This window comes from Urtica dioica, chromosome 12 (genome assembly GCF_054948205.1).
Source record: "Urtica dioica subsp. dioica isolate 48M chromosome 12, U.dioica_male_clone48M_v1_H2, whole genome shotgun sequence".
Classification (NCBI taxonomy): Eukaryota; Viridiplantae; Streptophyta; class Magnoliopsida; order Rosales; family Urticaceae; genus Urtica; species Urtica dioica.
Window position 1 is genome coordinate 22,605,673 of NC_142767.1, and position 26,560 is coordinate 22,632,232.

At 33.8% G+C, this 26,560-nt stretch overlaps 4 protein-coding genes and 1 pseudogene across 4 annotated transcripts; 1 reads left to right on the forward strand and 4 right to left on the reverse strand.

The window, feature by feature from the left end:
• The first annotated feature begins 3,243 nt into the window (after positions 1-3,243).
• DMR6 (2-oxoglutarate (2OG) and Fe(II)-dependent oxygenase superfamily protein) lies at positions 3,244-8,529 on the forward strand. The gene is made up of 4 exons (XM_089603594.1): positions 3,244-3,620; positions 3,741-3,988; positions 6,946-7,270; positions 7,963-8,529. Exons 1-4 carry the CDS (start codon positions 3,423-3,425, stop codon positions 8,215-8,217), a joined length of 1,026 nt encoding a protein of 341 aa, XP_089459720.1. The 5' UTR covers positions 3,244-3,422; the 3' UTR covers positions 8,218-8,529.
• A 665-nt stretch (positions 8,530-9,194) lies between these two features.
• Positions 9,195-15,348, reverse strand: LOC149380485 (caffeic acid 3-O-methyltransferase-like). The gene is made up of 4 exons (XM_089603057.1): positions 14,935-15,348; positions 13,467-13,842; positions 12,442-12,608; positions 9,195-9,393 (listed from the first exon to the last, which is right to left on the reverse strand). The coding sequence occupies exons 1-4, from the start codon at positions 15,312-15,314 to the stop codon at positions 9,240-9,242; spliced, it is 1,077 nt and encodes a 358-aa protein (XP_089459183.1). The 5' UTR covers positions 15,315-15,348; the 3' UTR covers positions 9,195-9,239.
• LOC149380486 (uncharacterized) lies at positions 9,501-11,931 on the reverse strand (annotated as a pseudogene).
• A 1,742-nt stretch (positions 15,349-17,090) lies between the features above and the next one.
• LOC149380487 (caffeic acid 3-O-methyltransferase-like) lies at positions 17,091-20,054 on the reverse strand. The gene is made up of 3 exons (XM_089603056.1): positions 19,560-20,054; positions 18,506-18,881; positions 17,091-17,558 (listed from the first exon to the last, which is right to left on the reverse strand). The coding sequence occupies exons 1-3, from the start codon at positions 19,964-19,966 to the stop codon at positions 17,256-17,258; spliced, it is 1,086 nt and encodes a 361-aa protein (XP_089459182.1). The 5' UTR covers positions 19,967-20,054; the 3' UTR covers positions 17,091-17,255.
• Positions 20,055-22,661: 2,607 nt separating this feature from the next.
• LOC149380488 (caffeic acid 3-O-methyltransferase-like) lies at positions 22,662-24,850 on the reverse strand. The gene is made up of 3 exons (XM_089603756.1): positions 24,362-24,850; positions 23,451-23,746; positions 22,662-23,145 (listed from the first exon to the last, which is right to left on the reverse strand). The coding sequence occupies exons 1-3, from the start codon at positions 24,835-24,837 to the stop codon at positions 22,802-22,804; spliced, it is 1,116 nt and encodes a 371-aa protein (XP_089459882.1). The 5' UTR covers positions 24,838-24,850; the 3' UTR covers positions 22,662-22,801.
• Positions 24,851-26,560: the final 1,710 nt, after the last annotated feature.

The following is a 26,560-nucleotide window of genomic DNA, read 5'->3' on the forward strand; positions in this document are numbered from 1 at the left end:
CCAAAAAAGTTAAGATTTGGGCTTTTAATCTTCTTTGTCGTCGCTTTCCCTAAGATAGGAGACTCCGGTAGTCTCGGCCAATTGAGGACTCTCGACCTAGAGGAAAGTGCCTTTTATCTTTATTTTTATTTCTCCATGCTTTGCTTCTTCTTTTGATTATGTTTCAATAATATTGTCTTATTAAATCTGACTTTTGTATCGTCTGATTTTTAATCGGAGTAGTTTTAAAAATTTCTTCAGATCTAAATCTCAGATCTAAGATATAATTTTCTTAGGGCGTGGATCTCAGTCGGACAAGACCCTTAAAACCGCAATCTGTAACAAGCAAAGACTGACGTTTTCGCTCGTGATTCGTGTAATAATCTAATAATGATTGATTACTTGCAATGACAGGTTATTTTGTTGTATTTAAAATTGGTTGTGGTCCACTTTTCATCTTCTTCATGTAGAAGTTTTTGAATTTTCTTTGCGCTATTATTGTAATTTAAGCCTTTGTCTTTTATCAATATATAAATTCGAGGATACCTTCATAAAAAAAAAGGAAAGTGCATTAAAGCCTAGATAGGCGGTACTTCTCTCCCATAATAGTAACCGTAATTATCTAGTTGACTTACAAGGAGAACGAGCGGCCTCAAATCGATACCCCGAGGCACACAATTACAAACTTAATTTAATTTAACAAGAAAAAGAGCACCATATAGTTAGCTAGTCAATTTCTGATTTAGTTTTAAAGAACTAAACACTGTTTAGTAAAGTAGACATTTACCAAAATTAATTTATGAAAATGTTAAGGACAATCATGTAAAATGCTATATGATTGATGAGGCGACGTCATCAAATGTGGTTAGATTTTAAACATGTCTAACGTTTCAAGTGGTTTAATCATAAAACTTTTCTAAAAAAAGAGAGTATCGAAAGAACCTTGACCAACTTCATCTCTCCAACAAAGAATTCCTTTCCCATCTTTTGTTTTATTTTTCTCTTGTTTTATGTTTGCAAAAAAATTATATTTAGATCTAATTTCATATCACTACATATATTATTAGTGCGGATTTTCGTTCCATTCTTTTATTCTAAATTTCATATTTACTAGTGGTTTCTTTTCTCTGGACTTAAAACTCACTTTAGGATACTTTATAAGAAGGTGATTTGGCTAAATTGCCAAAGTTTTTTTAAAATTAGAATAATCGTGAAAATGTGCAGTAATTAATTTTTTTTTTTAAATTGATCTTAATTTTTTTTAAAGTGATAAATTGTTTATATTAATTGTCAAAAATTTTAATCTTGATGTCAAAATTTTTTTAACAGTGTAACTTCAGTTACTTTGCTAAAAATTTGAAATTTTGATTATTTTACCAATCAATTAGTTTCAAATGAATATTTTATTCTTTTAGAATTTTGGTAGAATATCATTTTCGCTTTTAGAGTGACTAAGCAACACGGTAGCACTGTTTTTTTTTTTGCCACTGAACAATTATCCTCAGATACTCAATCTATACAAGTATTTATGTATGTATATATATATATATATATATATATAGATATATAATTTGTGTTAGTGTGTGAGTTTTATTTTGTGCTTCAATATAATTTGTGTGGAAGAGACATGACATGCGTGGTTGAACTAGAGTGAGGGAACCTTAATAAAGCTATGTCTCTCATATTTGAATTCGTCAAACATATGACCTCTAAATTCGATGAAAAATAAAACTTTTTCGAATAAATGATATTGGGACCACAATACATTTTTACGATAAGATTCATCTTACGATTCCACTAACCGTTAAAGTAACACTCTTTAGCATTGTGTTAGAATTAACTATATTATTAACAGAAATCAGACGTTGCTTTAAAAACTTTCAAAAATATTTTCGTTGCATAAATGTTATCATAGTCACAAACAAAGACCTGTTTATATTGTGTAATTTTATTTCAAGAAATTGCTTATACGGAGACAAACAAAAGCATCGCATTTAAGGCAAAACAAACTCAGTCGATGTCTATATATATAGCTGTACTAACAGCACATGAAGTCTGCAGAAAAACAGCACATGAAGGTTTTATTAATTAATTAATTTAATATATATATATGTCTATGTTGTACTCTTTTTTTCTTTTGCTTGTATAGCAACATCAGAATATCATATGAACATTTTTTTGGGGGTGTTTTCGGGGTATGTATATATATCTGTAGACTCTTACATGATTGTTCGAATATTAGTCATACATAACACGCCTTTCTATAATTATATTTTATATTCCGTTAAAAAATAAATATTTTATACAGTTTATAAAAATTTTGTACGAATTCTTCGAGGATACCAATGTCCACAAGTATTAAACAAAGACTTCTTCAATTCAACTCTAAATACGACGAAAGTATTTATGAAACGCAATTGATGAAATGACATGAACTAATTTGAAAGGTCAAGTAATGTTTATATGTTAAAAAAAAAAAATTAGAGCCTCAATCAACCAGAAATGTGAAAAATATGGCAAATAAACCATTGGTCTAAAATTATCATTCTCTTATTTAGATAAGTCTTTAATAGCTTAGTGGGTAAGTTAAATAAATAATAATGATAAGGATAAAAACTCTATTGGCCAGGTACACATCGATCGCTATGATCATCTTCAATCAGAGAATGGTAATGCCTAACAAAAAAGGTCATAAAACTATGATATGTGCAAGCACTTTATTGACCACTATCAAATATATATATATATATATATATATATATATATATATATATATATATATATATTTTAAATGAAAAGATAAAAAACCACTTTGAAATATTGAGTGGCTACATTTATTTTTGAAATTATCTTATAATATGTTCCTCAATTATTATTTTCATTTATTTTATTTTTTCCTCTCCGAACAATCATTTTCATCCAATATAATTTTCATCACTTTCGGTTACACTGGAATATATGATTGATTAAAATTTCATGTCAAGAATTGAAAGAAAAAAGCATAAATCACTCATGACTCATCCGAAAATGCAGGGTATATTCAAATAATAACAATAATAAATTACAAAAGGCCCAATACTTTCCGAGATAAGGAAAAAGTCAAAAATAATAGTACTCTGTCTGTACATGTACATCATAGAAATATAGAATAGAATAGACCAGCAATTCAATAAATAAATAAATAAAATAAAAAAAAATGTTAATCACTATTTTATCGGTACCCACCCATCTCAATTTATTATTATAAATATCTCCACACTTTCACTTGTTGTTCCTCACTTTCCTGGAAACTCAGCCTATGCAGAGAAAAGAAGAAAGCAAAAAAGAAAAAAAAAGAATTCACAAACTTTTTATTTGTATTTTTTGGGCTTATAATTTTGAAACTTTTTGTTTGTCCCAATATTGTCCCCGTGACACCTTATATTATATAGAAGTAGTAGTAAATGGCGACCAAAGTTCTATCTTCCGGAGTTAAGTTCTCAAACTTGCCGGAGTGTTATGTCCGACCCGAGTCCGATCGGCCAAGGCTCACTGAAGTCTCGAACTGTGACAATGTCCCAATTATTGATTTGGGCTCTCACGATAGAGCCCAAATTGTCTCACAAGTTGGCCATGCCTGTCAAAATTACGGCTTTTTCCAGGTACTTTATTACTATATATTTATATAATATATTATTTTTTTTGTAGAGGAATTTTTAAAAAATATTTTTCTTGAATTTTATTTTATTTTATTTATTTATTTATTTTTTTTTTTTGTTTAGGTTGTAAATCATGGGGTGTGTAGTGAAGCCGTGGAAAAAATGGTTGAGGTGGCTCATGAGTTTTTCAGTCTTCCCGTTGAAGAAAAGTTGAAGCTTTACTCGGACGACCCAACTAAGACGACGAGGCTTTCAACGAGCTTCAACGTGAAGAAAGAGCTGGTTCATAATTGGAGAGACTATCTCAGACTCCATTGTTATCCTCTGGACAAGTATGTCCCTGAATGGCCTTCCATTCCTTACTCATTCAAGTAAGTAATTATTCATTGCCAAAATATAGTTTATATTTATTCATGAATTGGTCAAATTAATTGTTACCACATAGGCCTTTTTTTGCATTATTGGTACTACAATAAGGTATTGACAAAAAACGCGGGGTAATTCATGGGGTCCATATATATATATATATGTTTGTTTTTTGAGATTTATACAAGTGTAGAACATCTTAATAAAATTCTTTACGTAGTGTGTCTATTTTGTTCATGTTATGTGTCACGACGTTTATCGGGTACGTGTAATAAAATACAGTTTGACACGACTTCATTGAATGACGTATTTATCGATATCTGGCTAGATACTTTATGTCAGATGTAGGTTTATCTCGAATTTTTAATTATCATAACTGTAACGAGAAACCGTCGTAACTGAAATTTTGACGTGACAAAAATATTATTATTATTGGAATAAATGTGTATTTATTGATTTATATTATCAAAGTATTCTAGGGTTGGCATAATAAAATGTAGATGATATAAGAAGGTTAGGGATTAGGGATTAGGGATTAGGGAATGAGTTTCAACTTATTTGAGGTTGCTCATATGCATTGACTAACCTAACTAGCTAGGTTAAAAAAAAAGGTATTAATGCCACACCAAACTTATTGAAGACATAATTTTTATTGTACGCTATATTTTACTTATAAAAAACAAAAAGTAGCATTGGATTGTTTTAAAATAATCAATATTTCTTTTCCTTTTGTTTTCTTGTGTATTTTTAATAATATTATAAATTAGTATTTTTGTACTTGGAAAAGATGGTGTCATGCATGATTCGAGTAAAATTTTATCACGTCGTGATAGCTTTCTTGGTTTAAAGTATTTTGGCATCAATATATATAATAACAAAGTGACTATAATGATAAGTAAGAAATATCAAGGATTGACGAAACAATAAAACAATAACAAGTACTTAAAAGAACAATACATGACTCAGCTCCCATGTGCACACATGCATTAAGGCAAGCAAATTTCTTTCCATTAATTCCTCAGCAATTAATGTTCATGTGCTTTAGATATCACATGCATTTTCTTTATGTATTTATGATACTGAAAATATATGTATGTAACTACATTTTTTTTAAGTTCCACTATCCTATATTTTTACGCATTTTTTTACTAAGTAGCAAGTTGGTACTTTCCAACTCTGCATATATCTCGTCGAAGACATATAAATATTGAACAAGTCCAACTTCTTTTTTTGTTATTTAATCTGTATTATGTGAGATGTTTTGTCTTCTTGTTATACTTTAATATAAGTGTTCAATCTTTTATGAAGATATAAACGTCTTCATTATCATATAAGTATTTGATTGATTTAAACATATTTATAAAATATAGGATATGAGTCGAAGGCATTTGATGATGTCCAACACTTGACTTGGTCAATAATAAAATGTGGAGAGTTTGATTGAAGTTTTTTCACGATGTATTAATTGATAAGTTATCATATTATATTATAATGACTGCAATTAATAAATTGAATGGTATCGATTTAATTGATCATATAGCATTTTATATACTAAATTAATAATATAAAGTATTTATTTTATCACATAAATATGAAAATGAAATAAGAATATAATATATATATATATATATATATCTATATATTCCTAGAGATGTTAGGGTGTAGTTATACTTATAACTTATAAATGACTGTCAACACAAATTAAATGATTTAAAACCGTATTGATTGGCCAGCCAGCCAGCCAAATAGGATCCACATATTACCCTACTTATATAATATTTAGTTATATCATATTCGTCACTTTATACGTCACTGTATGACATTATAGTACATGAATATCAGTTGCTGTGTTGACGTCATATTTCCGTATACGTGTTTACGTCAGCAGTCCTGAATCATGTGGTTCTCTTGCTAATTTTAAATTAGTAGTGGCGAGTCTGGTGACTTCGTGTCTGTCGCTCTTTGTTTCTCTTTAATTAATTTTTTTATTTATTTTATTTTATCGAAGTATCGAACCATGTTATTCACGACAAAAAATAAACTACAAAGTCTTGTCATTTTGTGTGTATATATATTATTTACAAAATCATAGCAATGCTTTTACAGGAGCAGGAAGATTATATTTATACTATTTTTTTTCTTTCCATTTCATAGCATGATTGTGATCTAGATAAATATTAGCCCACTGTTATTAGACTATGCTTAACTTAAAACAGATAATTATTAGACTTGTTTATTTTTAAGTGGTTGTCAAATTAAATTTAAATGTATATTCCCTTTCAACTCTCGCTGTCGTCATAAACTGGAATTCATTTTTTTTAACAAAAAATTAGAAAAATAACCAAGTTAAACGTTTGATACTGTCAAATAGTCAAGATTTGATAAATATGAGATAAATAGCCATAAATGATGACGTGTCTTATGACAATGACTATTTACTTAATATTTATGTTTGTAAATATATAAAATTGATTATTTATCTAATATTTATCAAACTTTGGTTATTTAACAATTCATAACGTTTAAGTTGGCTATTTTGTTAAATTACCTTATATATATATATATATATATATGTTTGTTATTCGGGATATATACATGCATAACAATTATGAACAACTATTTCTCAAGATATAATTGTTCCTCTCCGGCTCACCCATCCCTCTTGATTAAATAGTTCCAGAAATTTCTACCTATTTAAAGAAAAATAATAATTAATAGTCCCAATATTAAAAAAAAAAAAAAAAGTGACACCAGATTAGTGGGCCAAATTGATTAGTGGGCCAAGTTGCTCGAAGACCAAGTCATGATTGCCCCTTAATCCACACATTTTTGGAATAGAAATAGAATGATGACTAGTCCAATCCCAATCTACCCACACATTTTTGGAATAGAATGATGACTGGTCTAATCCCAATCCATTTATTAATTTAATTTATATATTTTTTAATTTTTGTTTTGATAGGGAAGTGGTGGAAAAGTACTGTAGGGAGGTAAGAGAGCTGGGGATAAGAATACAAGGACTGATATCCGAAAGTTTGGGATTAGAGAAGGACCACATAAGCAATGTTTTGGGGGCTCAGGGTCAACACATGGCGGTCAACTATTACCCGCCGTGCCCGGAGCCGGAGCTGACGTACGGACTGCCGGGTCACACGGACCCAAACGCCCTAACGATTCTGTTACAAGACCTTGACGTTTGTGGCCTTCAAGTCCTCAAGGATGGCCGTTGGGTCGCCGTTAATCCACACCCTAATGCCTTTGTCATTAACATTGGCGACCAATTGCAGGTACACGTCAAAATCACCACCCATCCATTCAATTTAATCCTATATTGAATTCTAATTATCAATTTTAATTCAATTCTTAGTAACTACACTTGAACAATAGTGGTTAATTTTTTTTTTTTTAATCTAGGTGTAGATAATCAAAATAAGGGTGTATTATGTAAATAGCTACACATTTTATAGTTTTTGACATTGTTAAATAGCCAACGTTTCGTAAATATTAGATAAATAGTCACGTTTATATATTTATAAACGTAAATCTTAGGAAAATAAGCACTTCTATTTATTAGGTCACGTCATCTTTATAGCTATTTAGATAAGATTTACGAAATGTTGAGTATATAACAATTTCAAACGTTTTAATGGATTATATATCTAATTTTTTTGTAAAAATAAAATAAATACTAAATACGTATTTTTAAATGTATTTAGCGATTTAAAATATGTATTTTTTTTTGTTATAACAAATAAATTTAGACAATTAGTCAAATTTAACCTAAAATATAATTCGTGCCCTATGCAATTTTGTCTTTTTATTCATAATTTTTTTCTTCAGCATGCTTATTTTGTTATAGTACTACTTCAAAAATCACAATATACAACTGTATCAATGAACTATAAATTAAAGTTGAACTAGGTAGTAAGCTATTTAATTATGTGACAATAATTTTTAATTTTTTTTTTTTTAAATTCAGGCTCTGAGCAATGGGATCTACAAGAGCGTGTGGCACCGGGCGGTGGTGAACGTGAACAAGCCGAGGCTGTCGGTGGCGTCGTTTCTTTGTCCGTTCGATCACGCTATCATTTCGCCGCCCAAAGCCCTCGCCGGCGAAGATGGCTCCAACGCCGTGTACCGTGACTACACTTACGCCGAGTATTACGCCAAGTTTTGGAGCCGCAATCTCGACCAAGAACACTGCTTAGAGCTTTTCAAGAACCAAAACCAATAACTTCCCTTTCTCTCCCATACCATATTATATAATATCAGTCTTTCACTTTCTGTCCTTCATATACTATATGCCGTGTCTCATCTTTATGTTCTTTCCGATCATACAACCAACCAAGCCAGATATATGATCGTGATATGATGATTTACTTATATATATATATATATATATGCTCGCTTATCACTCTGTTTTGGAAAGAAACTTTAGTTAATAATCATTGTCTAATCTCGTAGCCAAAAATAATAAAATGTAACTTGTTTTTTTTTATAAATAATTAATGGTATGTCTTTGCTTGCTTGGCATGTTTTCACTGTATCGCTTCCTGTATTTTTCAACACGCACACTCAATTATATCATCGTTTTATCAACGCTCATGCACAATTAATTTTGAGTCTTGATTTTGTTCATTTAAATTTGAAATGTAGAAGAGTAACTAATTTTACATTATATTCTTCCACCAAAAAGTAAAAACTTGTGATGGGCATGAAATCTGTGGGGATAAGAAGCCCAATCAAAATCAATGTATGCATGCTCGAATTTTAGTGTGGTCTATATTCCGATTAGATTATCGGAATTTCTCACACAACGTCCTTTCATCCGATTCTAGAATTGAATTATTGTTGTCTTGAGGTCTCGTTTTATCTTGTTAAGAGATGTAAGATGTTTGTACTTTTTGGTTTCATACCCATTATCTAATGCAAGCCTTGAGTAATTATATATATATAACAAAAAGTGGACCCAAGAGAGAGACAAAGACAATGAAACTGAAAACCTTGAAGATAACGAAATTATATTCTTTAGCCTTAACAATAATGAGTTAGACTTTAGACCCGTATGGAAATTATATGAATGAAAATGCGTTTGAAGATAACGCAAATGGCAACTATTTGAGCTAATAACTCAGTTGGTTAAAACATCCCCATCCTTCCAAATGAGTAGAATGTTTCAAGTCACCGCGAAAACAATTTGCTAAAAAAAAATACAAAATGAACAAGTTGAAAATAGAAAAGTGATTAAAAGAATAATTACAAAGAAGAGAGTATGTGAGGGTTCTTGAGGAATTCCATGATGTGGGTGTTGGAGGCATTGCAGACGACACGGAAGCCCGTGAATCCGGCGGAGTTGGCCAAAGCCTTGAACTCGGACTCAGTCCTCTCTTTGCCGCCGGGGTTGTGGGCAGTGACGGAGCCAGAAATGTTTTTCAGGGGGGGCTAATAACTACAACAATAATTTAAATAAAACTGACAATATAATATAACATAAGTTCCATACAAAATAACCTTACATCACAATTTTCCTCTACGGGTTTTCATCCCTTGAAAATGTTTCATAATAACCTCATTATCAATACTATCAAAGATGTCTTTTTCAATATAAACGAGTAAGATGTCGTTTAACAACTCATCTCCCATCCGATTACGTAGACGATTCTTTACAAAATGCATAGCAGAAAATGTTCTTTCCACTGAAGCGGTAGCAACTGGTAAAATTAAAGCGAATGACAAAAGTCGATAAACCAATGGATATACTTTATCTTTTCCCGTTTGAACCATTTTCTGTGTAAGATCACCAATGCACTCTAATTCTAAGAATTGCTCATTAGAAGTAACATCGAGAATATAAGTTTGAAGTTGGTCTTCAAGTCTAACAAGCTCTGTTGCAGAAAAATCTTCAGGATAAAACTCAGCAAATTGGATTAACTTTTTTTTTATCAAAAGCTGAAAATGAATCCCTCGGACTTGAGCATGCTACACAAAGAATCAATTTTGTGTTTACCTCATTAAAACGATTATTCAGTTCTTGAAGTTGCATATCGATGATGGCATAAAGTAACTCCACTTGAAAATGATGCAAATTTGTAACCTCTTGAACTTTACGTCGTGATCGGCCTCGCGGTATGAACGCATCCTCCATGTTTGGAACAAGTATATTATGTTTTCCACAAAAAATACAAACTTGATCAAACAAAGAAGTCCATCCATTTTCCCTCATCGTTTGTAGTCGTTGCTTGCAAACTTTCACTAAATTCATAGCATTCACGATGTCTTGATCTTTTCTTTGTAGAGCTTTGGACAATTCATTTGTAGCACCTAGCAAGCTTCTCATTAAATGCAAACTAAAGACGAACTCAAATGTCGATATCACATCCAACAAATTACTTGCTTCCACCCTTTGCTCGGAGTTTGTACCCTCAGTTGCAATGGTTTCAAGTACCTCGATTATTGATGAAAACATGGAAATCAAACTGACTAAAGTACCATAATGTGAGCCCCAACGAGTATCACCTGTAAAGATGGAAAGTTCGATTAATTTTTTTTAAAATCTATATAACCGGTAGGTTAAATTAAAAAAAAAAATCACCTGGACGTTTGAGAGTAATTTCTTGATTTAAACCTCGCCTACTTGAGATCTCACTGTCTTTGCTTGCTTCAACAATTATTGCCTTTTGCTTTGCCCGAAGAATATCACAACGTTTCGATGAAGATCCAACAATATTCACTATGCTAATAGCTGACATAAAAAGAGACGCCACTTGAATGTGTTTCTTTGCAAGAGCCACAAGAGCCAATTGAAGTTGATGAGCAAACAATGAACATAAAATGCACTTTGATTTTCTTTTAAAATAAGTGCTTTGAGACCGTTAAATTCTCCTTGCATATTGCTTGCCCCATCATAACCTTGCCCTCGTAATCTAGACACACTTAATCCATGTCTACAAAATAATTTATCTATGGCAGCCTTCAATGATAAAGCGGTGGTGCTAGCAACATGTTCAATCCCAACAAAACGTTCAATAACTTGTCCACTCTTATTCACGTAACGCAATATGACCGCCATCTGCTCTTTCATTGCAATATCACGTGACTCATCAACCAAAAGTGAGAAGAATGCATCACCAATATCTTCCATTATAACATGGATAGTTTCAGCCGCTGCAGCACTAACAATATCTTTTTGAATATCTGGTGAGGTTAGCTTCAAATTTTCAGGAGCTTTATCTAACACAACAGATTTGATGTTATCATTGTGATCAGCTAAGAACTGCAAAAGCTCGAGAAAGTTACCGCGGTTGGTTGAATTCTCAGTTTCATCATCACCCCGAAAGGCAAGACCTTGCCGTAAAAGAAATCGAACACAATCAACTGAAGCATTCAATCGGTGTCTATACTCGTTGTGACATTTTTCTGTTTGTCTAGCGAAAATCCCCTCAAGATGTTGTCTCTGGTTCTTCAAGGCTTCAAACTTCTTCCAAGCTCGATTATGAGAACTTGAAGGACCCCCAATATGCTCTTGGATTTTTTCTTTCTTCTTATAGTTCTGAAACCCTTTTCCAACAAAAGAGTCTCCACCGGCTTGCTCTCCAACATTTGGCTTGAACAAATAACAACAAAGACAAAATGCTGCATTCTCTTTTTTGCTATATTCTAACCAATTGGCATACTCATCAAACCAAGCTACATTGAATCGTCTTGATTGTTTTCCAAATTTAATTAATGGAAATTTCTGGTCTCGAGGTTGACAAGGACCCATTTGAATGTAAGCTCGCCGAACTTGATCACGGATAGTATGATGATACTCTGAAATTGGAATTCGCATTCCAGGATCAGTTTGCAACTCTTTAGGGTCGAAATCCGCCTTACTTGATTTGCTATTTTTGTCATTTGTCTCTATGTAGTCCGAAGACTCATCCGCTTTTCGTTTGAAAAACCTTAACATTATTCGTGGAACTTCCTTTTTTTATCAGTACTGCTTGTGATAGTTTATAAAAAAAAAGTTAGTAGCAGTTTTGAAACAAACATTATTCCAACGACAAACGAAAAGCACAAACTCAAAAAATAAAATATTATTTTCGTACCTTGCACGTAGCAACCAAGCAGACACAGCTTGAAGTTTCTTACGCAGAGCAACAGAGAAAATGAGTGAAAAAAGAAAGGAGACGAAAGGTTGGTTCAATTCGTAGCTTCTAATAGAAGCTTTATTATTTTTATTTTTATTTTCTTTGTACTGATGTATATTGGGCTTTGTTGGGCAGCCCAAACTTTACAAAAAAAAATATTTCTACTTAATGTATTGGGCTTTGTTGGGCAGCCCATAATTTACAAAAATTAAAAATTTACAAAAATTTTAAAAAAATTTAAAAAAATTTTAAAAAAATTTACAAAAATTTGAGGGGGGGGCTTAAGCCCCCCCCTGGGCCTATACTAGCTCCGTCACTGGTTGTGGGCCAGCATGATGACGTCCACGTGGACCACCACTTTTACGGTTGTGATCGCGTCTGGGGTCACCGGAAGAATGCACTCTGCCACGATCACTTTCCCGTTCTCCGGCAAGGCCTCGTAGCACTTCTTCAGGAGCCTCGTGCAGTGTTCGTCGCTCCAATCGTGGCATATCCACTGCACATTAGTGGAAGAGATTACTTCTAGTATTTGCTTCTTTTTTTTCATTCTCATTCAAGGAATATCATTTTAATCAATTACCGGTCCTTTGCTCTTTTGTTACTGTTAATTTTTTCTACAGTTAAAAAAAAAATTGTACAATCCTCCATTATAAAAAATAATTGGTAATTTTGAAATGGAAAAATAATATGAAGTAGCCAATTCAAACTATGACTTTTGCAAAATAGTCATAGTTTCATTAGGTATAGCAAAATAGTCAATTGAGAGTACTACGACTTTTAATCCTGCCTCGATTAATTTTAATCTAGCTTTCATAAAGCTTACATTCTGTCTTTATAGTTCGTTGGGATTAAATTTAATCAAGCCTAGATTAATCTTACTTGGGCTAGTTTGTTTATAGTTGGCAAACTATGACTATTTTGCAAAAGCTTAAGTTCTATTTGGTTATATAGCCGCTTGACCCTTCTAATATATAGTTTGTTGTTAAATCATCATGTTATAACTAGCCAATCACACTAACAATTCTGTTTTTTCTTCCTCCTATTATTCTTTTTTTTTTTTTTTTTGTTATTTACCGGTTTTACACACTCTTCCTTTTTTATTCAAAATTTTAATATGGTATTTGGTTTCTCTAATTGCTCATCTTAGATTCGAGCAAAATAAAATTACTTATATTAGACTTCCTTTTTTTTAAGAAATTACGAGACATACCGATTTTTCAAAATTTATTCCACAAATACAGATTGTATACCGTTTTCAAATTTTAAAGATTCAATTTTGAAGATTTAGTATTTCTGAATTTTATTTTGAAGCGAGTATTTTTAGAATGAGCATAGGATAAAAATTCAGATTCACCTTCATGAAGATGGCGTCTCCTTTGGGGACGGAGGCGAACATGTCACCGCCGACGTGTTCGATACCTGGCACGGCGGGGGCGTCTTGGATCACGTGTGGGAGGTCGAAGTTGATGCCGTGTATGGATGGGTACTTGGCTACGATCTCGCCGATCACCGCCCCGGTCCCACCTCCAACATCAACGACGGAGGAGAGGCCCTCGAAGCCCTTGTAGGTTTGGAGGAGCATCTTCATGGTGATGGTCGAGTGGTCTGACATTCCACGGTTGAACACAGCGTTGAATCGCATGTCCGTGCCGTGATACTCAAACGCGTTCATTCCGTACGCCTTGTTGAACGGGATTCCTCCGTCCAACACCGCGTCTTTCAAGTGGTACCTGTCATCACATTCACATCACATCACATTCAAGTCTCAAAATTGGAGGTCGTAAGTTCAATCCTGGCCGCTAGTAACTGCTCTTAATATATGTTTTAGTGTCAATTTTGGAGGGAGATAATTACTCTCCTTGACTTTCCCATCTTTTGTGCTGTTGTATTGAACACCACATTATGAATTACACCATTTAGGGAGAATTAATCTCCCTGATTTTCACCACATTAGTGAAAATAGTGGAAAATTATCATGAAAGTATTTCATATTGGTGTGAAAAAATATTATTACATTAGTGGAAATCCCGCACTAATTTAGAGATGCTCTTGTTATGATTGAACATCAATCAAACAAACACAAAGAAGCTTATCGAAGTAAAGAAATGAAATGACAAACATAGATCTCGTATCTTCATTTATGAGCTCAGAACATCTTAAATACACGAGGAATAACGAACATAACGACTTTACAAATAATAGTCAAATAAAAACTGTATGCATGTATAAGTGAGAGTACACATTAGCTACCCAATGTATGAATACAGAAAAAGGACTCAACTACCCTCAACTCAACAAGCTAGAAGACGCTCATGTCCTTAGACCTTAATACTCCCCCTTTAGATTTACCAAAGAGACGATCGAGGGAAATCTTGGATAATTTGATTCTTAAAGCCGGTGAATGAGTGGGTTTGTATGAATGCGTATCGACAACAACATCCAGCCAAGATGAGACCGCAATTTTATTTATTGAGATACCATGGCAAACATCTTATTTATTGGACGTTTTAATTGGATCCATTGAGTAAATTTATTAACGACTGTAACTTTTTATTTATTTATTTAAAGTTTGTAAGATTTTATTACATCGAAATTATTTTTAAACACCATAATTTTTCTTTTATTATTTACGTTTTCATTTAGGTTTTTTTTTAATGTTATTATAAATTTATGAATTTGTAGTCACGTATGACAAGCACATGACCATTTCGCAGAATTTTTGACGAAAAAGTTGGCGGATGGACAAAAATGACAAAATTCAAAATGGAAAGGGCAAACGAATAAATTAAAAAATTTCGGGGACCAAATGGAGAATTATTTACCAGCTCTCCATGAGGACCTTGTCTTGGTTCATCAAGCAAAGAGGGGAAACAGAGACTCCGTCCTGATTCTTCGTCAGAAACTTCAGCACCGGAGCCGCGCCGTAGAGCCACTCCACGCCGCCGCCGGAGATTGGCCGGAGGGTGCAGGTGACGACGGAGTAGCAGGCCAGGAGTCGGAGCATGCGGTCCACCATCACCGCCGCGGCGGGGTTGGAGGTCGGAAGCTGAGCGGAGATGTCGGCGCCGGAGAGGATGGCTCCGTCGCCGGCGGTAACGATGATCTCGAGGAGGTCGAGCTCGATCGCCGCCTTCAGGACCATCGGAAGCACCGTCGCGCTCGCCAGCTGCATCGCGTACGGCGACGCTTCTTCGTCGTTCATCGTTACTTGGGTCTCGTTCGAACCCGTTTTTTTTTTTTTTTTACTCTACTTTCAAGTTTCAAAGAGAGAGAGAGATGAGACCTGTACATTAGAATCAAGGATCATGATAGTTTTTAATAATTAAGAACTTATTAATAGTTTTTTTTTGTAATTATTATCAGAGGTTCTTCTATTAATTAATTATGATCTTATAATTGATTGCAAGAACATGTTGTAGATAAAAGATATAAATTACATACCAACAACTTCTAAAAGTCTACGTATGTTTGATATTTTAGTGTTTGGTGAGTTGTCCATATAAACAAAATCGAAGCGCTAGCACTGTATATAATTTATAATTCTCTCTATCTCTATATATATATATATATATAATAGTTGTTTTGTTTATTTACTTCTCATATAAATGATTAGTTAGTAGATAACTGTTGATTGACGTTTATGCACGTCTCAAATATTCAAATGGGAAATTAAATTTTTTTTTTTGGGAAGACGATACGCGGGTAAGCGCAAACGACGTCATTTTCAAGCCCCGTGTCGTTTGTTTTTAATGATGTCATTGTTTTTGCCGCGTGTCTTTGTTTTTAATGATGTCGTTTTTGTGGCCGCGTGTCTCTGTTTTTAATGATGTCGTTTTTGTGGTCGCGTGTCGTTTTTTAATCATGTCGTTTTGGCTGTGTGTCATTTGTTTTAATGATGTCGTTTTGTGGCCGCGTGTATCTGTTTTAATGACGTCGTTTTTGTGGTCGCGTGTCGTTTTTTAATCATGTCGTTGTTTTTGCCGCGTCTTTGTTTTTAATGATGTCGTTTTTCTGGCCGCGTGTCTTTGTTTTTAATGATGTCGTTTTGTGGCCGCGTGTCTCTGTTTTTATGATGTCGTTTTTGTGGTTGCGTGTCGTTTTTTAATCATGTCGTTTTCGCCGTGTGACATTTGTTTTTAATGTCGTTTGTTTTAATGATGTCGTTTTGTGGCCGCGTGTCGTTTGTTTTTACCAATGTCGCTTTTATGGCCGCGTGTCATTTGTTCCCAATTTCTGTGTATTCTTACCTGCATTTTTCAACACGCACCCTGAATTGTATCATCAGTTTATCTACGTGCGTGTGCAATTAATAATTTGAGTCTTGATTTTGTACAAGAAAATTTTACATTTTATTTTTCCGCAAAAAAAAAAAAAAAACTTAGGATGAGCTTGTAATCCGTGGGATCAGAATGGCAAAATTGATGTATGCTTGAAGGTCCAATGAAGAAGTGGACGCTAGAGACACAAAGACTATGAAACTGAATAATGGAATATGTTCATATATATATAATTCGAAGGTTATGAGCGGAAAAATATTTGAATTAAAATTAATATATTTTGAACTATTTCACTCACTGTGTGACAATTATTTTCGGAGTTCACCACAGGACTCGGCAAAAATCTCCATAAAAATCTAAAAGTTACAGTTAGAAAAGTTACGCCCATGAGACGGAGATTTCCGTGAAACTTTCCTGGTTATAAAAATCATAAAGAATATATAATTGAATAAATAATTAAATCAAGATGCTTTGAAAAGCCAAAGTACATGTCAATTATTATTGGATCATTTTTAGTGAGAATGAAGTTCTCCAAGCAGAAAACTTGAAAAAAAAAAAAAAAAAAAAAACGGAAAAAACCACACTACTCTTGAATTGAGAGCGCCTTAATGTCTGTATATTTTTCAAGCTTGAAATCTCGATATTTTGAAGTAGCTAGTGATAGACGCATTTGGAAATTATATGAATGAAAGAAATGCATATGAAGATAACAACCTTATTATTATAACACATAATAACAACTCAGAAGCAAACATATAAACGAACAATTTAAAAACAGAAAGTGTGATAAAAAAAAAAAAAAAAAATTACAAGCCAAAAGGCAAAGAGGAGAGAGAGAGAGAGAGAGAGTGTGTGTTTGTGTGAGTCTAAGGGTTCTTGAGGAACTCCATGACGTAGGTGTTGAAGGCGTTGCAGACGACTCGGAAGCCGGTGAATCCGGCGGATTTAGCCAAAGCCTTGAACTCGGACTCAGTCCTCTCTTTGCCGCCGGGGTTGTGGGCCAGCATGATGGCGTCGATGTGGACCACCCCTTTTGTTGCAAGGCTCGTGTTTGGGGTCACCGGAAGAATACATTCCGCCACAATCACCTTCCCATTCTCCGGCAAGGCCTCGTAGCAGTTCTTCAAGAACTTCGTGCAGTGCTCGTCGCTCCAATCGTGGCATATCCACTGCACAATATTCATCACCATCAACGACTAATAATAAACTTGTTTGAACAAGATACATCTAATAAACTTTCACTTCATGACTACCCTCTTAATCTATTTAAGACTCATTCTAAGTTATTCTTTTCAAATCAGTCAAGCATTAAATTATATGTAAAATGTGTGAAATTATTACGAGAAAAATATAAAATGGGCCTTAGGATCCTATCAAAAGCTATGGCAATTAATGTAAATTTTTTAAAAAAAATTGTTAATATATTTTTTTTTTCTAGAATTGGTCTCATCATTTTTTTTCCTTCTATTATTTACAATAAAGACACTTTTAACTTATATAGGGTGTAATTTTCCATTTTCTTGCCGTCAAAATTGATATTTTGTAAAATTTTATAAATAGTGTTTAATTTTTCTAATTACTCGTCTCCCAATATTTTATTAATCAAACAATCAATACGCCATGAGCGTTGCAGCGGAATAATTAATATATTTTAATCTTGAGATAAATAATATTTTTTGCCGATACTTTGTGCCTAAGAGTTCAACATCTTTTTTTTTTTTTCTTTCTGATTTAGAAAAAAAATTGTATTGTAGAATGAACAGTATTATAAGTCTAGTCAACCATCCTTTACTTTTATATATATATATATATAGATATATATATATATATATATATATATATATAGGGGCGGAGCCAGAGATCAAAGTCAGTGTGGGAGTATTAGTGTAGTGGGCTAATATTAGTATCCAAAAGTTTTTGAGTGTGGACTTTTGGTTAGTATTTAATTATTTGAAATAAAATATAAAGCTCACATTACATTACATTGAAATTTCAGTGTGGGCTGAAGCCCACTCTCGGCATAGGGCAGCTCCGCCCCTGTATATATATATATATATATATATATATATATATATATATATTACTAAAAGGTCGGTAGTGAGACAAGCTAGCTAACCTTCATGAAGATGGCATCTCCCTTGGGGACGGAGGCGAACATGTCACCGCCGACGTGTTCGACACCTGGCACTGCGGGGGCGTCTTGGATCACGTGTGGGAGGTCGAAGTTGATGCCGTGGATGGATGGGTACTTGGCTACGATCTCGCCGATCACCGCCCCGGTCCCACCTCCAACATCAACGACAGAGGAGTGGCCCTCGAAGCCCTTGTAGGTTTGGAGGAGCATCTTCATGGTGATGGTCGAGTGGTCTGACATTCCACGGTTGAACACAGCGTTGAATCGCATGTCCGTGCCGTGATACTCAAACGCATTCATTCCGTACGCCTTGTTGAACGGGATTCCTCCGTCCAACACCGCATCTTTCAAGTGGTACCTGTCATCACATTCAGGTCACATCACATTCAAGTCTCAAAAGTGGAGTTTCTGGGTTCAATCAACAAAGACCTTTGTTACATATGATTGTACAATTACATTGTTTTTAGTTTTTATTGAATTTTAATATTTTTGCTAACCAAGTATATTACATTTGTTTTTAAGCCTAGATATGAAATGTAAATCATATATGTACAACCTACAAAAATCAGAATAAAGATGTATTCATAAAATAATTATATAAGTGCAAAAACAGTGGAAAGTTATCGTGGCGAAACTTCATAATGATGTAATTAGCACTAATTTAGTGGCGAAACTTCATGTTGGTCCACTTCTCTCAGAAGTCAACACCACATATGTGGACCACATGCAACGACTACAAGTTATGTCGTTTTTAGCCATCGATACAAACCGCTCAAACTTTTACCCATACATAATAAACTTAGACGAAATTAATTAAATTATTTAGCAATACTCAAACTTTTAAGCTTTAGCAAATTAACTAAAATTTAATAGTCTTCAAATTTTTTAATACTGTTAATAAACTTTCTGACACCGTGTGTATTATCTACCTGAATAAATAAATTTATTAGCAGTTGTAAAAATTTGCATGCGTATGTACAATTTAGCTAGAAGACCAGATAGAGAAAAGGAGGGAATAATAAAATGAATTATTTACCAGCTCTCCATGAGGACCTTGTCTTGGTTCATCAAGCAAAGCGGAGACACAGAAACTCCGTCCTGATTCTTCGTCAGAAACTTCAGCACCGGAGCCGCGCCGTAGAGCCGCTCCACGCCGCCGCCGGAGGTTGGCCGGAGGGTGCAGGTGACGACGGAGTAACAGGCCAGGAGTCGGAGCATGCGGTCCACCATCACCGCCGCGGCGGGGTTTGAGGTCGGAAGCTGAGCGGCGATGTCGGCGCCGGAGAGGGCGGCTCCGTCGCCGGCGGTGGCGATGATCTCGAGGAGGTCGAGCTCGATCGCCGCCTTCAGAACCATCGGAAGCACCGTCGCGCTCGCCAGCTGCATCGCGTACAGCGACGCTTCTTCGTCGCTCATCGTCACTTGTGTCTCGTTCGAACCCATTTCTTTGTTTTTTTTGCTTTACTTTTACTTTCACAGAGAGATGGGATTCTAGTGAGTGGATGGGTTATGCGGTGTTTCTTTGTGTTTATTTATTTATATGAAATTATGACGAAGATGGTGGTGTTGTTTTCTTTTTCTCACCTACTTTGGACGTGATGGTTTGTGGTGGAACCCACAGATATCAACACTTTATATTATATTTAATTATGAGACCTGTCACCTGTACATGTTAGATTAAAAATACACAAATAATTAGCAAATTAATCATATTTATATTTTTAAATTGTTATTTAGCTGATTTTTAATAAATATTTGGTAAATAATTTCAATGATTATGTGGATAATTTTTTTTAATTTTTGTGATTATTTATCAAATATTTGCTAAAGATTGATTAAATAACAATATAAAAATATAACTATATAGGGAATGCTTATCATCGGTCAACGGCGGTGACGTGGCTGATATTGATTGAGCAAAAACAATGGTGGAGTCCACTACTTGTTTGAATCTCACGCAGTTGATGCGCTGATCCGCTGTCATACTTAAAAAAAAAAAAAAAAGAAGAAGAATTGTACATGTAATAGGATCATGAGTTCTCAACAATTAAGAATTTCTTATATATTAATAGTTCTTTTATTAATTATTATTATCACAGATTCTTGATTAACTAATTGTGATCTTTCTACGATAGTTCCAGTGCTAAGTCATCCATATATTGATGAGTAGTTAGATGGGAATCATGTATATATGTAGTGATATAAGGACCATGTTAATTAACAAGAGCTATGATGTATACAAATATATATTAGTTTCATATGGCGGTGTCATCTAATTAATAACGTATATTATGCCTTCTCTATTATGCGCTCGTTCTTATTTAAATAATTGCAGGAACATGTTGTAGGATAAAAGATATACGCACGTACCAACAACTTGTAAATGTCTACGTACGTTTGATATTTTAGTGTTAGGTTTGTGATCAATCTGTGATAGGTGAGTTGTCCATTTTATCAAAATTGAAAGACTTTATATATTAGTCATTTTTGTTTATTTTCTTCGAATATAAATGATTAGTTGATAATTGTTGATTGATGTTTATACACGTCTCCAATATTCAAATGGCATCACCGGTCCTAAGCGTTTGCGTTTCCTCTACTAGTTTTTGTCAAATTGAAAGACGTGGTAACATATTTATTGATTCTTATATATTCACAACTACCATCTTGAATATGAAGTATGAACTTTCATCTGGAAGCTTAAAGCTTAGTGAAAGTATTTATTGACTAATCGAGTGGATATATGTATAAATATATACCATCTCATTCTCACCTAATATACAAGGAAAAAAAAGTATATATATTTTATTATTTCTTTCAACAAAAAAAAAAAAAAAATTTGTATTATAGTAACGCTGCTAACATTTTTCATATATATATATTTTAATTTTGATATTCTAAAACATTATACGAGGCAAACATCCAGAAATGTCCCTTTCCCTCACCAACCCCTCTCACCAAACCCGTCTTCTTTTTGGGCAAATAAAATATAGATCCATGTGGAAGCGTCAAAATATATTCTCACCTTTATATTTTTATTTGCCATTAGAGTTTATTCAAATATGTGATTGGGACGTCTTGATCACTTCTTTTATTCTTGCTATGAGCCTGTGATATCTTCTAACTAGGATTTAGATAATGCAAGACGTGCCAACAAAAAAACTGTACAGATGTAATATTCTTAAGATATGTGTGTATGTATAAGTGTGTAATATTCTTAACACATGTTAAAGTCCACGACGTGTGGTAGCGTTATGGTTCAAGCTTTTAAAAAATCAATATATTTATTTAACTTCAAAATACATTATCAACATATTTATCAAACTTAATCAATATACATTATCAACATATATATCAAACTTAATCATTTTACAGAACCACAACTACTTGTCTTCTGTAGTCTATAATCTCTATTCTAATCCTCTTTTTTTTTTTTTAAGTACTAAACTGCCACATTATTTATCATTTCATTTAATCCCTCCAAGATAAGATAAAATTCAACTTTGATGATGCTACATTATTAATTATAGAGTGTTCATATTAACATGTATTTATATTTTTGACAGGGTGGCAGTTCAATTAGCCAGTAAAGCCTTTATTCTTACAGTGTAGGGGTTTAGGTCAAATCTTCATTTATAGAAGTTTAACAGTTTAGTTATTGTAATTTTTTGTGTCCAAATGTTTAATGTAATTGATGGTAGAAATTATATAATGTAAAAATGAAATATAAATTAACAAAAAAAGTTCATTGCGGACCAAATTTGGGGTAGACGACTGAATTCCAAAAAGCAATGGCTTATTCCAACAAAACCATATTCAGCAATTACACTCAACGTCATTTCTAAGAAAAACTATTTCCTTTGACATAGAAACACTTACGTTAAAAGAAAAGAAATAAAGCTTAAAAATTACGATTTCTTGCTTGTGTTTCTTTTCCTTTCAAATTAAATTGCGACATGTTATGATCTTTAAATTCTTTGTTAAAATAAGTGATGACGTTTTATAATTTATTTCCAGAGGACTCGGAAAAGAAATACATATAGATACGACAAAGAGATGTGCAATATTTCAAAGTGAATTTAGTAAACTAAAACTCAGCTTGAAGGAAATTGCGTAACTCACAATTATTTATTTGGGTGAAATCGACGCTTAACACAAATCAAAGATGACAATATCTAACGTATTACAATGGTAAATTAAGATAAATAAATCAAATAAGAGAACATAAAAAGATTACACATATTAATTAATGAAAAATCACACAAAAAAAAAAACCCTTCAATTCTTAATCTTGCGAAACTCCATAACGTGGCTATGGAAAGCGGGGCCCGAGATGCGAAAGCCGCCGAATCCGGCGGCCAAAGCGATGGCGTCGAACTCGTTCTCGGACCTCTCTTTGCCGCCGCCGGAGGCGAGCAGTGCCACGTCAGCAAGGCACGCCGCTCTATGATTGGCCGAGGCCGAGGCGAGATCTGGAGCGAGTCGTTCCACCGCAACGACCTTACCGTGCTCCGGCAGAGCAGAGTAACAACTCTTCAGCACCGTCACACATTGTTCGTCGCTCCAATTGCGTAACTCGTGCTCTATGTATATAGCATCTCCTTTTGGCACATTCACTACGCCTATATGGCATAATGCATATAATTACAATGTATATATAGGTCATTTTGTACACGTCGTCTCTGATTTTGTACACGAATTTTATATTTTAACAATTTGAATGAGAATATATAGATTTCGTGATTATTTTGAATTTTTGATCATATTAACGTTCCATAAGGTCACATAAAGTCACACGCACGAAAACTTCATAACTTGTATAAAAATGAAAACAATATTAAAATTTCAAAGTTAGAATAAATGTAGAGATACAATAGGCCGAAATACATAAATCTTAGATTTTTATTAAGGAATATCATATACGTACCGGGTTGAGGAAGATCGAAATGAACGACCTTAATCGAAGGGTATTTTGACGCTATCGCGCTAACTACGGCCGGTCCACTCCCGAGAACGACCACAACATTCACACCCTCCTCTGATTCGAACCCTAATTTGTACGTCTCCAAAGCCTTCGTAACCGTGGTCGCGGACCGGTCCCACGTTGCGCTTTTCAAAATCTCGTCGAATCTTTTATCGCCACCGCAGTACTCATCTACGCTCTTTCCGTACGCCTTTTCAAATGGAACTCCACCGTCAAGCACCGCATCTTTCAGCTCATACCTGTACGTAAATTAAAAAAAAAAATCATTGAGTTTGTCATTTAAAATATTAAAAGAGACGTAGACTGAAGTTATAGAAAAAAGTAAAAGGCAATTGGGGAAATTACTAGGGCTTTAATTTTTATTTATTCAAAAACTGAATGAAAAAATAAAAAATAGAAGGCTACCAAAAGTGGTATTTACTCCGAAATCAACCTCTAGAAAACGAAACAAATATATATATAAAAGAAAAAGCAAAAAAAATCGAACATGTAAAGAGAAAAATCCTAAAATAGCAAAAAATAATGAGCATTACTACAAAAGTGGTATTTAATGGCGCTCTTTTTAACTGCGATTTGTTAAAAAAAAAAAAAAAGCGCCGTTAGAAGCAACAATTCGTTTTAAATGATTTGGACCAATTACACATCCCAACGTTAGCAAAAAATAAAAAATATCTAGTACTGATTTTTTTTTTTTTTTTTTTTTTTTTGTGTAAAACAAAAAAACTACTACCGTTTTAGAGGAGTACTAAATAACATAATTGAGCTGAAAAATGTACGACATCAAGGCGAATCGCCGAGCTTAAATTGTTATAAATTTTAGGCATAAAAAAAAAAACAAAAAGAAAACAACGTACCAACTTTGCATGGAAACCTTGTCTTGGTTCATGAGGCAAAGATGAGCGAAGGAAACACCTCCGTCGTTGTTCTTCGTCAGAAACTTGCTCACCGGATTCAGTCCATACCTCCGCTCGCCGCCGGCGCCGCCGGAGCAGTCTACGACGGAGCAGCAGGCGAGGAGGCGCATCATGCGGTCAACCATCACTCCGGCGGCCGGGTTAGAGCTGATCGGAAGCTTTGCGGCGATCTCGGCGCCGGAGAGGTGACCGGCTCCGGCGAGGATGTCTAGAACGCCAAGCTCGATCACCGTCTTGACCACCATCGGAAGAATCGATCCGCCGGCGAGACAAAGGCCGTACAGACGGGTCTCTTCGTCGTCGTCGCTCATCATCACATGTTCTTGGGTCTGGTTTGACTTTGACTCCATTAATTTCGTTTGCTCAAATGTTTGTGTGTGTATAGATATTTTGTTTTGTAATTTGGCTTTGGACATATTCTCGTTGTTTATATATATGGTGTAGTTTTTCAATTATGAATGATTCGAGTTTTTTATTTGTCTTACTTTGTCAACATGCAGAGTATTATGGTGTCTCAAGACGTGCCAAGTGCCAACCATTACATTGTTTAATTAGTAATAAAAGAAGGTCATATTATAAGGTTTTCTTTGCTCGTTACCAGGTCATAATCATATGGACATAAGATTTTTTAATGTTTAATTATACTTATTTTTCAATGTTTATAAGCTTTTTTCCCCCTCAAATAAAAAAAGTAAAAAAATCCAGACAAGACAACGCAAAACATTTTTTAGGGAAATTTGTAGAAATATCTTTTAAAAATAAAACATTTTCAAAATAGTGAGTATTTTAATTTTTTTTTATTTTATTTTTGAAAAGAGTACTGCTATGCAGCACGTTTTACGATTTGAAACGATCCACTCACAACGTGACACGTGGATGTTCAGTGCCACGTGTCACGTTGTGAGTTGATCATTTCAAATCGTGAAACGTGCCAAAAATCATTTCCCTTTTAAAAATGTAAACCTTCATTTTCTTTTATAAGTGAAATATAAACAATAAACAAAATTAAAAAGAGCACAAAACAGTAAGAAAGCTTTTTGAAAAATTTGTAAACTTGAATTGGGTCAAAATTAAAATTGGGTCTAATATCAATTCAACAAAATGAAAAAAAAAATGATAATCACGCATGACTCACTTTCATGATAATTGCATCCGAGGATGGCACTACATTTGCAATTTTAATTAGCATACTTGTCAGTATTTCGAGTCTAGCGAAGTGAAGCTATATTTTATATGTAATCACTATATGAGCAATGCACCTAAATTTGACAATGATGCCTTGTCAAGTTTAGGAATTTTCATTTTTAAACACTATATGTCTTAACCACAAACTATGTAGAGTTATGGTTGCATTTGATTTGGTTGAATATAGTTCATTAATGGACATTTGAACGTTAAAAAATACTATTAATCATATATGCAAATGCTACAATTGAAAAAAAAAATACTTTTATTAAATATCCCAAAATACATTACTTCGAACACATCCACATAATAAACAAAGAGACCCTTCTAAAACTCTCTCTTAAAGATATTTTTATTTTCTCACGCTTTCAAACAAATATACGAAGTCCTAGCTTTTCCGTTGAATCAACTTAAACAATCGATGCAGAGTTTCACTCAAGCTGTTTGGACTCGTGGCTCACAAAGTGGGGAACATTTTGTCCCGTGTGTAAGCACGATATGAAAACCAAACCCGGGTGTTTTGAGGTAACCATCTTCATCTTCATATCACTGTTCATTGCTTTGTGTGAAAATTATGTAGTATTGCTTGCTTGGTTGGTTTTACATTTAGCTGATATTATCTTCTCAGGTAAAGAGAAGAATCTGGTTATTGGAACACACACACGAACAAGGATTCACCGAGACGAGGTAGTTCTTTCGGAACATAATCTCGCAGAGTAGAGTTTGTGATGATGTCAAAAACTATGCGATCACAATTGTGTATCTTTTTTTATTCAGGTCCATAAAAAAGTCATCACCGGGTCGGGATTCACAATTCTCTTATGTACATGTGTTGAGCCACTCTCTGGTTCTGTACATTTGTGGATATTTTATTTAGTAACATTATTAAATGTTTTAACTTATTCTCTTGTGGATCGTCATAAAGAAAGAAGAAAATATGGAAGCAAAAAAAGT